The 15,575-nt window shown below is 43.5% G+C and overlaps 1 protein-coding gene across 5 annotated transcripts in view; it reads right to left on the bottom strand.

Annotated features, from left to right (window-relative positions):
- Positions 1–15,575, bottom strand: part of LOC117560679 (calsenilin-like) — a 47,952-nt gene that overhangs the window by 16,801 nt on the left and 15,576 nt on the right. For 4 of the 5 annotated variants that reach the window (XR_004571216.1, XR_004571215.1, XM_034237624.1 and 1 more), the window contains exons 2-3: positions 9,519–9,693; positions 3,654–3,656 (exon numbers count right to left, since the gene is read on the bottom strand). Coding sequence is in view for 3 of the 5 variants with exons in the window: in XM_034237624.1 (XP_034093515.1) it covers positions 3,654–3,656; positions 9,519–9,693 (178 nt within the window). In the remaining 2 variants the exon portion in view is untranslated. The remainder of the gene's footprint in view (positions 1–3,653; positions 3,657–9,518; positions 9,694–15,575) is intronic. The other variant, XM_034237637.1, reaches the window with a different exon arrangement.

The following is a 15,575-nucleotide window of genomic DNA, read 5'->3' as shown; positions in this document are numbered from 1 at the left end:
GTGATTTGAGCTTAAGAAGCAGTCCTGAAGAACCATCATCGCAGGAAAACAAAAAAGACAAACATATTTTGTCGAGCAGATTGTCTGTGACAAGCAACCGGTAATTGTTTGAGCAACACATCCGAACCTTTGCAGGGGATGCCCCACTGCGGGTGGCAAGAACAGACCTGAATCCAGTAGACTTCTCAGAATGACTAGAGATCTTCTCATAGTCCAAAACAGTTAACAGGCACAGCAGAATCCCGATATGGGCCATTTTCCCAGACCAGCACATCCGCGATGTTCCTGGAGCAAAATCAGCACAGCAGCAAAGGACAGGCGAAAACAGCAGCGTGGAAGCGCTCCGGTCCCTCCGTGGTATCCCCGGGGTGAAAGCAGGCCTCTGCAACAGCAGAACCAGGACAGGTGGAAAGCAGGCCCCAGCGGTGGTAAAATCCTCCTCCGTACAGCAGCACACGCCCGGTGGAAGCAGGCCAAGCCCGAAGCGTGGATCCACTCCGTCTCTCCGCAACGACTCCGGTGTAAAAACCTCTCCAGTACAGCCGTATTCTACAGGTGGGAGCAGGCCTCCGTAGATCGCAGATCGCAGGCAGCAACAGGTGGAGCCGCTCCGTCTCTTCGCGACGAGCAGGCCTCCGTAAATCGCAGATCGCATGCAGCAACAGGTGGAGCTGCTCCGTCTCTTTGCGACGTCTCCGGGGGAAAACACCTCAGTACAGCCGTACTCGACAGGTGGGAATAGGCCTCGGCAGATCGCAGACAACTAAAACTACTACTTGTATAAGCAGGGATGGCTAAAAGTTTGTAAGCAGGAGAGCTAGATGCTAACAGATGCCAGATGCTAACAGGTAGTGCGAGCCTGTAGAAATTGCGACTGCCTCCAATGACAGCGTAGGATCAAAGGTGAAAGAATTTTCAGTTTCTTATCTTCTCCCTTATTTTAAGGGTCATCAGTCTTTGCTGTTGCCATCCCGTCCAGCGCTGAGATAACCTGTGGGTTATATTTTCACCCAATTCCAAGCCTCTCCTTATAGGGCTCCTGCATTGATGAGTCAGTCACTTCTTCAGGTCTGTCACTTGGATTCAGCTGGTGCCCTGGTACCATAACAGCAAAATTGCAGATGAGCTGCTCGGTAACATGTTTGTTGTTGGGCAAGCTGGGATTTTCGTGTCTGAATGGCAAGTCTAGGCAGTCCATCTGACATCTTCACTTCCACTTCGGTCTCCACTTTCCCTTCTGGTTCGTTCTCCACTTTCTCGGCCACAGGCTTGGCTTCTTCCTCAGGCACTGCGTCAGATTTGTGTAACTCGACATCTGCTGTAAAGTCAGGCATGCTGTGACAGGAGTCTGAAGTCGGCTGGCTTTCAAAAGGCTCGTCTTCTGCCTCTTCATAGTAATCACCTGAATCCCGACCCTCATCTTCTTCTTCTTCTTGTGGGGGCCTCAGTTTTGCCTTCAACATCCCAATTACTGTCTCCTTCGGCATCTGCTACAACATCGCCATCCTCTTTGGCATCTGCTACAACATCGCCATCCTCTTTGGCGTCTGCTACAACATCGCCATCCTCTTTGGCGTCTGCTACAACATCGCCATCCTCTTTGGCATCTGACATTTTTGCAGAGTGATTCATAATGTTCAGGAATTGTTTGTCTTCTCTGGACATTTCCTCTGTTTCCTTGCTTGTATTTTCATTGAAATCATGATTGTATTGTTTGACCAATAGCTCCTCTAGGTGTACAATGGATATCCGATTGACAGCAGCAGCAGGGTGGCCATTAGCATCTCTGCTGTCGTTGCTTCCTTTTAGGGCAGGGGTGGGGAACCTTTTTCCTCTCAAGGGCCATTTCAATTTTTTCAACATCCTCCGAGGGCCGTACAAATTATTGACCTCTGCTTAAAAATACTAAAATCACAGCCCATTCATTTGGCCTTTCTTTCATCCTGTGCAAAGGAAAAGCAACCTCTTAATCCAGATATCTTACCATGACTCGCTCATGCATGCGCACGATTGTGGCATGACCACCCAAACAGAAAGATATGGACACAAGATGTGTGCAATTTAGTTTCCTATCCGTTAGCATAGCTAGCTAACCAGATGCTAATAACAACAAAGTTATTGACTGTCTGATCAGTATGACAGATGAACAGATCGCCACTGGGCTTTCAACTAAAGACACAGCCACGCAAAAAACTGCGGCATGTGTACGGCTCCTTATGGGTACTGACATTTGTGATGTCCCAGCCCGGAGCGACGTCCTGGTGCTCTCCGGCAGCTCTAAACCCCTGTCGGACGAGACATATACCACGTGATGACACGTTAGGCTCGTGTTGTGTTCAAGTACCCTGACCTTGGCCAGGAAAAACAGGCACTCGCTTGTTTAATTCTTTTGCGGTCTAGATTTCTTAATTTTTTTTCTTTTTTGCGTGAGTTACCTCGAGGTTCCGTATACGGCCCGGGGGCCGGAGGTTCCCCACCCCTGTTTTAGGGGACCATAGAAGACCCACCCCAGTAGGGTCTTTACAGTGTACGGTCCTTCTCCTTGGCTATTGATCAGCTCCCAAGGTTCCAATACCTTAGGAGAATTTGTCCCAATGAGTAGGTCAATGCCAGAAGCAATTTCATTAATTTTGATGTCCTTTAAGTAAGGCAACTTTTCCAGATCTTCTTGTAGAGGAATATTGTGCTTGGAAACAGGCATGGTCTTATGTGTGAAGACATCGGATAGTTGAAGGAAATTGTTTTCGTCCAGACTCGATATTTCCAAACCTGAGATATGATGACTAGACACCATTTTTTTCTGATTCATTGTCTTTAGGAGAATGTTAGTCCTTTGTCCTGTAAGGTTTAGCCTCCTCAAACACACTGCAGAAAAGTATAGTTTGTTGTTTATAAAACGTCAAATATAGCCTATATTTAAAAAAAAAAAAGCATGGACAAGCAAAGCTTTGCCATTTTTGCTTAAGGAATGTATTCGAAAGTAATTCCAGCTTGTTGTCACATAGTTGTTGTTTGAGGACATGAATAGGCAACAGATAGTAGTACACAAATTCAAGGAAAAATGAGTGGGTTTCAGTTCTCGAAAAGGAATATTCTCTAGTTTTTTTTACTCTTCTATGATTGTAATTTGAATGTCTTTGATTTTTAGACAGTTGGTCGGACCAAATCCAATTTTCAAAAAGATCACATTAGACCCTGGGCATGTGTAAATAGCAGTATTCCCAATTTACTGAGATTGTACAGATAATCATCAGTTTCTGCTGTCTGATGTACAATAACATAGATCCCCTTCAGTCATTTAATATTGCCTCTGCCCACTAGAGGACGCTGTACACCATACCACACACAGCAGAAAAGAGAGAAAAGAAAAGGAAATTAAACATGAGCGAATGGATCAAATTATTCAGACTATTCCAAGATCGTGTAAGAGCTTACTCAGCTTCTGCTGGGACTTGTCACATCATCAGTTTCTACATTTTAAATGGTAATTATTCATCAGGACCAACCAATACATGGATACAACAAGCAGCCACAAAGACATATAATATGAAAAGACTTCAGCATGAGCTCACCTATTATTATTCTCTGAAAATCCATGCTATAGCATGTAGTCATGCATGAGTCAAAACAAAATTATAAATAGCTGTTTATACCATCTATTCGTAATGCTTAAGTCTTACCTAAACAACCTACTCCAGGGACACATCATGAAAGAAATGTCCTCACTCTCTCCAAACTCAGTAAACAACAACAATTTCCCACCGGGACCTCTCCACTTAAAACTTTCTACAAGAGCCACAGAAATACCACATTGGTCATCAGAGGGAACAGAGGCAGAAATCTCTGCCACTCAACTGTGTGATATGTTCCAATTAAAACCAAACCCAGTCTCACTTCCCTATGAGATTATCTCCTTTTCATAAAACCACCTCAGCCCGGCAGGTTCAAAGCCAACCGTACCTGTGTAATTAAAACTGGGGCTTCTTAATCAAAGCTTATTTTTCTCCTCTTCCTTCCTTTTGGTTTCTGCCTCATCCTCTCATTTCTTTTCAACCAACACCGTTATATCTTTACTTCTCTCCCTCTTTGCAACCCAGAAGGTAGAATAAGGTTTAAGTAATGGATCGTTGGAGACCTGAACCCCGACCTCACCAGGATTACGTCATGGAGATCAAGCTGTCTGGACGAGAGTATGATGGAGTGAAGCAGAAATGACGAGGGCTGAGCATAAATCATCAGGTCCTTTCTCTACAGAGAACGTGTACACTTTCTGCACACATTTGAGGAGAATCAGGGACAGAGAAAACAGCAGGGGATAAAAGACAGAAAAGGAATGATGTTCCACATAAAAAAGGCGTGATTGTGGATAAGGAGAAAACGGCGTGGATGAATGAGTGCTGATTCAGCCATCAGTGGCTTGATGAGCCGATGTGTTCGTTGGATGGAAGGATAGACTTACATCGAATCGATGATGAACGGAAGGACATGCAGATTAACTCAAGAAGGATAGACTGGGGAAAAGATGACCAGGGGCCTCATTTATAAACGGTGCGTACGCTCAAAAGATGGCGTGCGCCAGTTTCTTGACTCCACTCCGGAGGGATTCCCTGATCATTTCTTACAGTTTCTCATCAAGGGGGTGTCTCCTGTCCCCGGTACAAACACACTGCCTGAGGAAGGTTAGGCTATGTGTATTCTTTTTGTCATTAAACTTTTTCGGACCACTTATTTATTTATTTTGGTGACGGTCCGACCTCCATGCTGCTACTCTGGTTCAAACTGCATCCACCAAACAATATGATTTATCTCGACCTCCCCAAAATAACCAAAACCTGACACGGTGTGAGATGTCTTTTTTAGCTGTTCTGTCGTCATTTCCTGCTATCTTCTTCATTCAGTCAGTCAAAATGAATGAAAGAATGGGCGTTTCTTTGACTATTTATAGGCAAATATGGGCGTTACGTGAAGCCCGCAAAAAGCTGAGCCGCATTTCGAGTCGATTGTGATTTATAAAAGGGAAAACGGCGTAGGATGTGCCGTACGCAAGTCCTGTGCCGGTACGCAGTCTTTTATGAATCGGAAAATGTCTGTGCGTATTTACAGTATTTGCTTTGTCCTACGTAAGCAACCTTCCCACGTCAATCCTACGCAAGGCTTTATAAATGAGGCCCCAGGACAGTTATTAGGATAAAAACCTTATCTTGAAAAAAGTTCCATATAAAAAGTTTACTATTTTCAAACTGAAATCAAAAATAATATTTGATAAAAGGAGAAATGAGACTCAATATGAATCAGGAGGCGTAAACCTTTCTCTGACTTGGAATGAATTAAAGTAAAACAAAGGAAAAGTAAAAACTATCATAGTTTTGCAGTAAACAGTCATTGAGGTGCATTATGTTTTAGGTGCTTTTATTTTGGGGTAATATTAGTTAGAATAGAAACATTAATACATTAATTAACACTTCTCATATTGTAGATCATAATAAATCTAACTGTTTGTTGGCCCTTATAGTTGGGGGTCCCAGGCAGTGCCTACCTGCCTAATGGTTACGTCTGCCATTTACGTTTTTACACAAACTTTGTCACAGATATTATTTAAACATAAACAAATTGATAAACAATACCGGCAATTGGAAACATCTTTCTGTATTTCAGTAAAGGTTCTATCAATAACAGCTTTTTCGATTTTGTTTCAAGAAGAAGAGAACAACCAGCTGTAGAATAAACGTTCAAAAGTACCTTGTACTAGCGTCCCAGAGATGAAGCCAAAGAAGCAGCGCAGCAGCTTAATGATCTCCTTTTCACACTCTGCTCTGCATGCATTCATCCTCTAAACTCGGACCACCGGCACCAAAAAGTATAAAAAACTAACAAAAAACAGGCAAAATATGGGAGTCTTGCCAGATACAACCAGGCAAACTCGCTCTATGTTCTATGTATTTAGATAACACTCTAAAGCTCCTTTTTCAACCACAGTTCCAGTTACAGGTGATGTCCACACCCTCTTCCTCCTCTTCTTCTTCTCTCCTCTTTCACTTCTTTGTCTCCTCTACCCTCTTGTATCCTTGGGACGAGGTAAACTGAATCTCGTGATTTGTCCTGAAGCTCCGGTCACTGTCGTTTCATATGACCGACTCTAAAAAACCACAACACGCAACACTGACACCCGTTGATGCTCCTCCTGTTTCAGCATTCATTTGCGCTGCATGGTCACCACGACAAGTTCATGTCACTTTCTCCAATAAACTAAAGTCACAGTTCAGTGATGAAACCTAATCTCACTTTACTCCCCCTTCTCCTTTGTCTCTCATCCATATCTAATCTGACTCATATTACAATTTTCATATTACAGTCATTCATAATGCTCCTCTTCCGTCTCTGATTTCCCCTCCCCATATTATCTCATTATCCGACTCTTCTTCTATGGTGTGGGAGCTTTTCAGAGATTAAAGTTTGTGCCGAGTGAAATTTCTTACAATCAAATAAAAACTACTCTATCTAGAACAGATAAAACAAGAGTGTGTTTGAAGGTTTCTGGGTTAGAAACAAATCATTAATTAATTGGTGCTGAACAATCAGTCGATTAAGGAATTCTTTTTTTTTAATTTGTTTGAACTCTCTTTACTCTAATGTGTTTACTGTTTATTTTTCATGGATTGTGGTTCAGCCAATAAAAATCTTCAAATCAAAAATGTTTGTTTATTGTTCAACAACTTCTAAAATGCAAAAGACTGACTTTCTTCTGTAAATTGAATATTTTGGGCTTTGAAGATGTCACTTTGGGATATAAAATAATATAGAAAAATAATGACTATAAGATTTGCTGTATTTTGTAACATTTTATAGAACGAACATGTTATTTTCAATCTCTTCAGTTGCCAGAGGGTACGTGGGAAAGATTGTGGAGGAGCAGAGTTAACTTTTTTAAATTAAATTAAGATTTGCAGTGAGGTTCATCTTTGTAAATATATTTCATGTCATGGTAATTAAGTACCTACTCGCTGACTACAAAAATGCTTTCCACCAGCTTGAGTCAGTGGGTTAAGCATACAAATATTTTACTGCGAACAGCAGTGAAACAATTTTTGCAAGAAAGCTGCGAGGTCAAAACAGATTGTAGTACTACTCGCACAAATGCTACCTAAACAAAACATTTGGGGGAAAAAATAAAATAGATAGATACTGACCCTAAATAATGTCGGAATCATCCTGAAAAATCCTTATGGTAACTGACTGATTACTTGATTTTGAGAATATGTATTTATGGCCTGACCCGCAGACCTGTCCTGTTATAAACACCAGCAACCTCCCTGCCTATTTCATTCTCTATTAACCCTCAGCTGTATTGCTTCATGTCCAGCAGTCAGTCACCATGTGCTCTAGCTGTCCACGTCTGAACTGAACCACAGCCACAGCTTCACACCCCCCCCCCCCCCCCCACTCCCTGCTATTTTTAGCTGCTGCCCATTACCGAGGTGAGGGCTTGCCCACCGATAATACTAATTCTCTCTTCCCTCGGCACCGCTGAGATGAAATAGATCCCATCGCAGCCCCGCTTTTCTTTCTCCCTCTGTAACGGTTTCTTTTTTACTCACTGTGCTCCTGTTTCACACAAATAGCTCTTTCAATGTTTTTGCAACCAAAGGCATCAAAAAACCTGAAGGATAATCTGAACCTGTTAAAGGCTGATTCTATGTGCTTTGAATACAGGAATTTGACTGTAGTGGAGTAGGTGTGGTTTTTCTACTTACAGTAAAAGGTGATACAGGTTTACAAGGTGGCATTCAAGAATTAAAATGTCTCCTTAAAGCTAAGTGATTTAACTTGTCCAAAACATACCAGGAACAACAACGCCTGAACCTGCTGTTGAAGACAAGTATTCCTATACAAATCTAATGGAATCAGCTTGCAGTAGCATTTTCCGCTGGTTAGAAGTCCTTCAAACTCTCAAAAACACTAACAGTGGTCTCTTGTTGCCGCTCAGGGGAAGCTAAAGTGTAAAGTTTCCTTGTAAAGCTGTAAGAAAAAACACAACAGCACTAAGTGAAGTGCTGCTCAATGGAGCCAAAGAGAGGAGACACCTACCTTGTGTGTGTGTGTGTGTGTGTGTGTGTGTGTGTGTGTGTGTGTGTGTGTGTGTGTGTGTGTGTGTGTGTGTGTGTGTGTGTGTGTGTGTGTGTGTGTGTGTGTGTGTGTGTGTGTGTGTGCAAGAGGATTGAGTGATAAAGGCAGGTCTTATAGGACAGGATCTCGCATTTCAGTGACCTGCTAGAATACCATTACATGGTACATGAGGCTGAGCTGGCCTCGGACCTTAAAGATGCCGCATAATCACACATCCATCTCATGTGATTTATTTAAAACTCTGCAGAGCCTGAGGTCATTTTATCCACCTGTATGGCCTTTAGTTAAATCATTAAAAACGTTTTTAGATCTTTTTCTGAACACAATATCAGCTTGAAGTAGGTCAAGAGGAGAATAGAGGGTCGGACAGGACAAGAGGAGGCAGGGATCAAAGCAAAAAGTAGTGATCTAAATAATGTGGTAGAGAGGGGAAGAGAAGGACACAAGTGGCTAGTGAAGGGAGGAAATATGCAGGGGAGGAAAGAAGGAAGTAGGGAGGGACAGAAGGAGTTAGGGAAGGAAAAGAAAAAAGCAAATTGAGATATGTAGATAGTGAGGAAAGGAGGAGGCAGGGATGGAAATAAGAGACAATAAAGGACAGGTGAGGTGGCATAGATTGATAGGAAGAAATAGGGAAGGTGACAAGAGTAGAACTTTGTGAGGAAAAGCAAGGAAAATAATATAAGGAGGTAGTAGTATTATGGGAGGTACAGGAGGACGGATGAGTAGGGGAGAATAGCAAGGGACAGATAGATGACAGGAAAAGTCATGAAAGAAAACAGAAGTCAAAAGAGAAGTAGTGGAGGACACAAGAAAAATAAGTGAAGAAATGGAGAGGAAAGAAAACTGAGGGTTGAATTGAGACTTTTAACCAGCATGTAACAACGCTGAGAGCTTTATAGATGATCCTGCTTTGGTTAAAAAAACTCCAGGCAGGACATTGATAGTGCCCGATTACAGCTGGACCACTGGGTGGAGCACTGAGACTCTATGTATAAACCATGGACTTGTATTCAGGAAGGTAAGGGAAACATTCAGGAAATTAATTTGTCTTCCTCTATGTTCCATGCCCAAAACTGTGTGCATGTATGTGTGCATGTGAGAGGCAGAAATAAATGGGCAGGATAGAAGTGGCACAGAGGAGGAGGAAGGTGTAACCAAGGATCTCAGAATATTAATAATGAACCGAAGTTGAAGCGACATTTGATAAATGAGCATCTGCGACTAAATGATCCCTGGGTACTTGACTCTGAGCTCACCTGCCCGGCACAATGAGTCAGTCGGCCCCACAGGGACCTGAGGGGGTCAGCTGGTGTCCACACAATCAATTCAAACACTTGTTCATTCAGCACCATCGTCAGTACCGACATCACATCACTCCCCCTCTCGCTCACCTTTGTCCTGTGGCTGTGTGCTGGTGATGATCCATTTAACCAGGCAGCACTTCATCAGAGCTTTTCGAGAGAAACGCGGCTTCTGCCACTTCCCAGAATCCTTCCCTCGGCCCGGCGCAGGCTCCACGCCATTGGCATCTCCCAGGAGGCTGCCGTCCACCACCTTGCCATCTGACTGCAGCACAAGGGGGAGGGGGAGAGAGCGTTAGCCTCTGATCTGAGAATGTTTCAGGAACATCTTAAAGAGGTTCAAAAAGAGTTCAGTTCAGCACATCTTCAGCAAAAGTTTTTGTCCAAATGTACTGTCTGCTATCGCTCCACTTTTTATAATGTACTTCAGTGCTTTATTCAGTTGAACCTGTTGTTATATCATGACCCGGCAGCACATAGAGAGAGCGACCAGGTAGGACAAGTTGAAATAACAAATCTTACACAAAATGATTTTTATTTGTTTGGATTAGTAGTTGCTGAATGAGTTTAAAACGGTATTTACTTTGGCCTCTTTGGGGGCAAAAAGGAAACTATAAACGATATAAATATAGTGAATTTTTTAGCCATGTTCTTTTTTTTTAGCTTAGTATTGCATTTAGCTGACACTTTTATCCAAAGCAACTTACATCCTACATTTGACCAGGAAGACACAACATTGAAGAAAACAGAATCATATAAGTACATCAGGTTTCATAGAGCCAAACATTTCAAGTGCTACTCAACTGGCTTTAGATAAGCCAGTCCTTTATTAGTATATAAGTGCTCTGTTAGCAGTTCTTTGTTAGTAATTCTATCGCTCGAAGTGGAGTCGAAAGAGATGGGTTTTCAGTCTGCGCCGGAAGGTGTGCAAGCTATCTGCTGTCCTGATGTCAATGGGGAGCTCATTCCACCATCTTGGAGCCAGGATAGCAAACCCACGTGTTTTTGCTGATGGGAACTTGGGTCCCCCTCGCAGCGAGGGTGTAGCGAGTCGTTTGGCTGATGCAGAGCGTAGTGCACGCGCTGGGGTGTACAGTTTAACCATGTCCTGGATGTAGGAAGGACCAGATCCATTCGCAGCATGGTACGCAACTAACATTGTCTTGAAGTGGATTCTAGTAGTTACCGGAAGCCAGTGAAGGGAGCGGAGGAGCGGAGTGGTGTGGGAAAATTTAGGAAGGTTGAAGACCAGACGAGCCGCTGCATTCTGGATGAGCTGCAGAGGTCGGATGGCACATGCAGGTAGACCAGCCAGGAGGGAGTTGCAGTAGTCTAGTAGTTATAGTTATTTAAACATCCGGCAGTAACTGAGCAACATCAGGTCGTTAATGCAGATTCATGTTTGTTTCCATTTATAACTCTTTAGTTTTGTATCTAAATCTGGTTCGTTAACTGGTAAATGCTCCACTATGTTTAACAGATAGTCACTAACTTTTGCTAATGAGATGGGGGGTTTGAACCAGAAAAGTAAATGTGTGCACCTGAAAACCAAAACAATGAGCTGAAAGACACAAAAGCAGTCAAAAGCTGAAAAAGGCAAAGGGAACTGCAGAGATTTCCCTTCTAGGTTGTCTCAAAAAGGGAGCTCTTTCACATTACTGCAGCTATTGAATTCATGTAAACACTTGATAAGATCAACTTTAAGTGTTGTTTGTTTTGGACTGCATTTATATCACATCTAATGTATAGCAAACCCTAAAGGTGTATTAAATAACAATATTACAGATGATTTAATTGATGCAACTGAGAATAATTATATTCTCCCTGTACACAAACTCGCTCGGATCAGTCATTAGCCCGCATGGTTTTTCTTACCACTGCTACGCTGACGACACCCAATTAATTCTGTCCTTTCCCCGCTCAGAGACCCAGGTCGTCGCACGCATCTCTGCTTGTCTAGCTGACATCTCTCAGTGGATGTCTGCTCATCACCTCAAGCTCAACCTTGACAAGACTGAGCTGCTCTTCCTTCCGGGAAAAGATTGTCCCACTCTTGACCTAACAATCAACATCGGCACCTCAGTTGTTTCCCCGACTCAGACTGCAAGGAATCTGGGTGTGACCCTAGATAACAACCTGTCCTTCACTGCAAACATCGCTGCTACAACCCGTTGCTGCAGATACACACTTTACAACATCAGGAAGATACGTCCCCAGCTGACACAGAAAGCGACTCAGGTTCTGGTCCAGGCTCTCGTCATCTCACGCCTAGACTACTGCAACTCCCTCCTGGCTGGTCTACCTGCATGTGCCATCCGACCTCTGCAGCTCATCCAGAATGCAGCGGCTCGTCTGGTCTTCAACCTTCCTAAATTTTCCCACACTACTCCGCTCCTCCGCTCCCTTCACTGGCTTCCGGTAACTGCTAGAATCCACTTCAAGACACTGGTACTTGCTTACCATGCTGCGAATGGATCTGGCTCTTCGTACATCCAGGACATGGTTAAACCGTACACCCCAGCGCGTGCACTACGCTCTGCATCAGCCAAACGACTCGCTGTGCCCTCGCTGCGAGGGGGACCCAAGTTCCCATCGGCGAAAACACGTGGGTTTGCCGTCCTGGCTCCAGGATGGTGGAATGAGCTCCCCATTGACATCAGGACGGCAGATAGCTTGCACATCTTCCGGCGCAAACTGAAAACTCATCTCTTTCGACTCCACTACGAGCGATAGAACTATTAACGAAGCACTTTTATACTAATAAAGGACTGGCTTATCTTTTTTTGTGATCAATTTTTTATTTGTATTTATTAAACAAATGGTACAATCAATAACATAAAATGCAATACAGTACAAAAACAGCACAAAACTAAAGAAAGAAACAAAACCCAGTGACGTCCCTAACCCACCCACCCTCCCCCCATCCAGATCACCATCCCCATTAGATAGTTATCCTAATATGCTCTTGAGGTTCACAATGAGCGAAGTCCACATCTCTATTGTTGACTCCTTTGCCCCATGTACCCGGGCTGTCGATACTTCTAGATACGATATGTCTAGATATGTTAGAACCCAGACCTTACGTGAGAGGGAATGGGGAGGCTTCCACCGAGTCGCAACCAATTTTTTTGCTGCTGTGAGCCCGGCTAATAGTGCTCGCCTTTTGGTCAGGGTTAAACCCAGGTTGGACAGGTCGTTTAGGATAAGTGTAACAGGTGAATGAGGCACGTTGGTCTCAAATATCGCCGAAAGGTTAGAAGCAACCATCTCCCAGAATCTGGCCACTGGCGGACATTCCCAGAACATATGTATATAAGTACCAATAGCCTCTACGTCACATAGAGTGCAATTTGGATCAGCAATTATTTTCATTAAACAAAGCTTCCTAGGTGTAAGGTAAACTCTATGAGTGAAATTATAATGTATGTGTTGGTGGTCAGGATTCCTAGAACCTATTAGTATATTGGACCAGACTTCATCCCAATCAAACTCTGGATCCAGATCTGGGACATCGGCCCTCCATATCGCCTCTAACGCCAGGGGTCTATAAGTGTGTTGTGAAATGAACCAGTAAAGTTTGGAAACAAGGCCACTTGTACCTCTAGTGGAGTGTAGAATGTTATGCAGCGGGTGTGGTGATAGAGGACTTTGCAATGGAACACCGCTAGCCCTTAAAGCCGACCTCAACTGTAAATAAAAGAAAAAAGAGGAACGAGGTAAATCAAATTCTGTACACAGCTCCTGAAACGAACGCAGACCTTCATCTCCATAGACGTTCCCCAGTATATGAACCCCTCTCCTTTTCCACTGAGGAAACTGAATGGGATGGCCACCAATCAACAATCTGGCATTGTTAAATAATGGGGAGCATGAATTCCATACATAGGGGCAGCCACATAGTTTCTCTACCGCCCTCCAGACAGACAGCAATTGTGATACAATGGGGCCGAACCTGCAACGACACTGCGCAATAGGAATGTTTGAATACAAGAGATCTTGAAGGGTGTAAGGATGCACTAGACTCTCTACCAGGGCCCGCCATGACACTGAAGTCTCAGACTGGAGCCAGGTTAATAAGGGTCTAAGCGTGAAGGCCCAATAATAGTGTTTACAATTTGGGAGAGACAAACCCCCGGCCTGTCTTTCCCGCTGCATTGTAGAGAGCTTGATGCGTGGGCGTTTGCCTTGCCATAAAAATGTCGTCACAGCTGTCTGTAGCTTGCTCCAGCATTGAACTAAAAAAATTAACTCTGGGTAGAATGTTCATCTTGATTATTGATACACGGCTGCGAAGTGAATTAGGCAATGAAGACCATCTATCCAAATCAGAAATTATTTTATGAAGGGTGTTACCATAGTTATGTTTAACTATTGTCTGAATCGAAGGAAAAACGTCTATCCCCAGGTATGTAAAAGTTTTGACAACTGGGATAGATGGAGGGACAGGTGCATTGATCATTGCCTGGTTAAGTGGCATCAAAGCAGATTTCTGCCAATTTATCTTAAACCCAGAAAGCTGACCATATCGATCGACAATAGACAGTAGTCTTGGGATACATTGTACAGCATTGTCCAAATACAATAGCACATCATCAGCATATAACGAAAGATGATGATGCGTACCATTAATAGAGATTGGGGATAACGTGGGTGACTGACGAATGGTGTGTGCCAGCGGTTCAAGTGACAGCGCAAATAGCAAGGGGCTTAGCGGACAGCCTTGCCTTGATCCTCTCGAGATAGCAAAATATGGGGAGCATACCTTGCCTGTAAGCACCATAGCTGTTGGGTTTTTATATAGCACCTTGACCATGTCAATAAAAGGGGCGCCAAAGCCCATTGCCCCGAGTACCGACCACAAAAAGGGCCATTCTAGGCGGTCGAAGGCCTTCATCGCATCAAGTGAGAGAACTGCAGCTGGGGAAGGTAGATGTTGGGCCCCATCTATGATGTGTAATAGCCTCCTTACATTGTCAGCGGCAAGCCTGGATTTTATAAAGCCTGTCTGATCGCTATGTACTAGATTCGTCATGTGAGACTGAATGCGCCTAGCCAGCACTTTGGCATAGATCTTTACGTCAGTGTTTAAGAGTGAGAGGGGCCTGTAACTAGTACACTCTGTCGGATCCTTGCCTTTTTTAAGAAGCAAGGATAACAGGGCAGTGTTGACGTCTCTCAAAAATGAACCCTCCTTAATAGAAAATAATATCATCTCTACAAGCAAGGGGCAGAGCAAGGGCCAAAATGTGAGATATAATTCGGGTGGAATACCATCTGGGCCTGGCGACCTGCCCTTACTGCTTTCTCAATTTCGTGGTGTGTGATGGGGGTATTCAGATTTTCAGAGTCGCTGACAGAAAGAGACTCCATTTGGATATTATTTAAAAAATCATCGCATTCAGATTGTACAAAGCCACTCTCCGAACTGTACAGCTCCTTGTAGAAAGAAACAAAGGTGGTGTTCACGCTCTTGGGATCGGTTAGAACAGTGCCATCGATAGATTTAACACTGAAAATATCAGCAAAATGTTCATTGGTCCGAAGCCTCAAGGCCAGCAGGTGGCTAGGTCTGGCGGAGTGGAAGTAGTAAGTCTGTCTGGTTCTGTGCATAAGAAATTCTGAACGGCGTCTGAGGAGAGAATTAATTTCTTTTTTTATCAGGTCCTTTTGGAGAGCAACAGAATCTCTGTAATGGTGTTGTAAGTTAGCATCGAGAGCAGCATACTTTAGTTCTAATGCTTCCAATTTAGCTGCACATTCCTTGTTTCGGGTGGATGCGTACAGAGTGGTGTTGCTTCTAATAAAGCCCTTTGTTGCCTCCCACAAAAATCTCGGGTCAGACACTGACCCCTTGTTGAACCCCAAAAACTCACGGAGGTTAGTCTCAAACTGAGACTTGTATGTTTCGTTACGCAGCAGTGAGGAGTTAAAACGCCATCTGGGAGCTCTAGTGGGGACAGCCCTAAGTGTGACAGAACAGTAGATGGGTTTGTGATTAGTCCATGTAACTGGTATATAGAAAGCCTTCCGAACATTATGAAATAGATCTTTGGACGCAAAGAGAAAATCTATCCTAGAAAAGGATTTATGTCTACCTGAGAAAAAAAGAGTAATCTTTTATGGAGGGATTCATCACACGCCAGATGT

The sequence above is a fragment of the Gymnodraco acuticeps genome, unplaced genomic scaffold (genome assembly GCF_902827175.1).
Source record: "Gymnodraco acuticeps unplaced genomic scaffold, fGymAcu1.1, whole genome shotgun sequence".
NCBI classification, from domain to species: Eukaryota; Metazoa; Chordata; class Actinopteri; order Perciformes; family Bathydraconidae; genus Gymnodraco; species Gymnodraco acuticeps.
The sequence above is the reverse complement of the archived record's forward strand: the minus strand, read 5'-3'. Positions and strand labels throughout refer to the sequence as shown.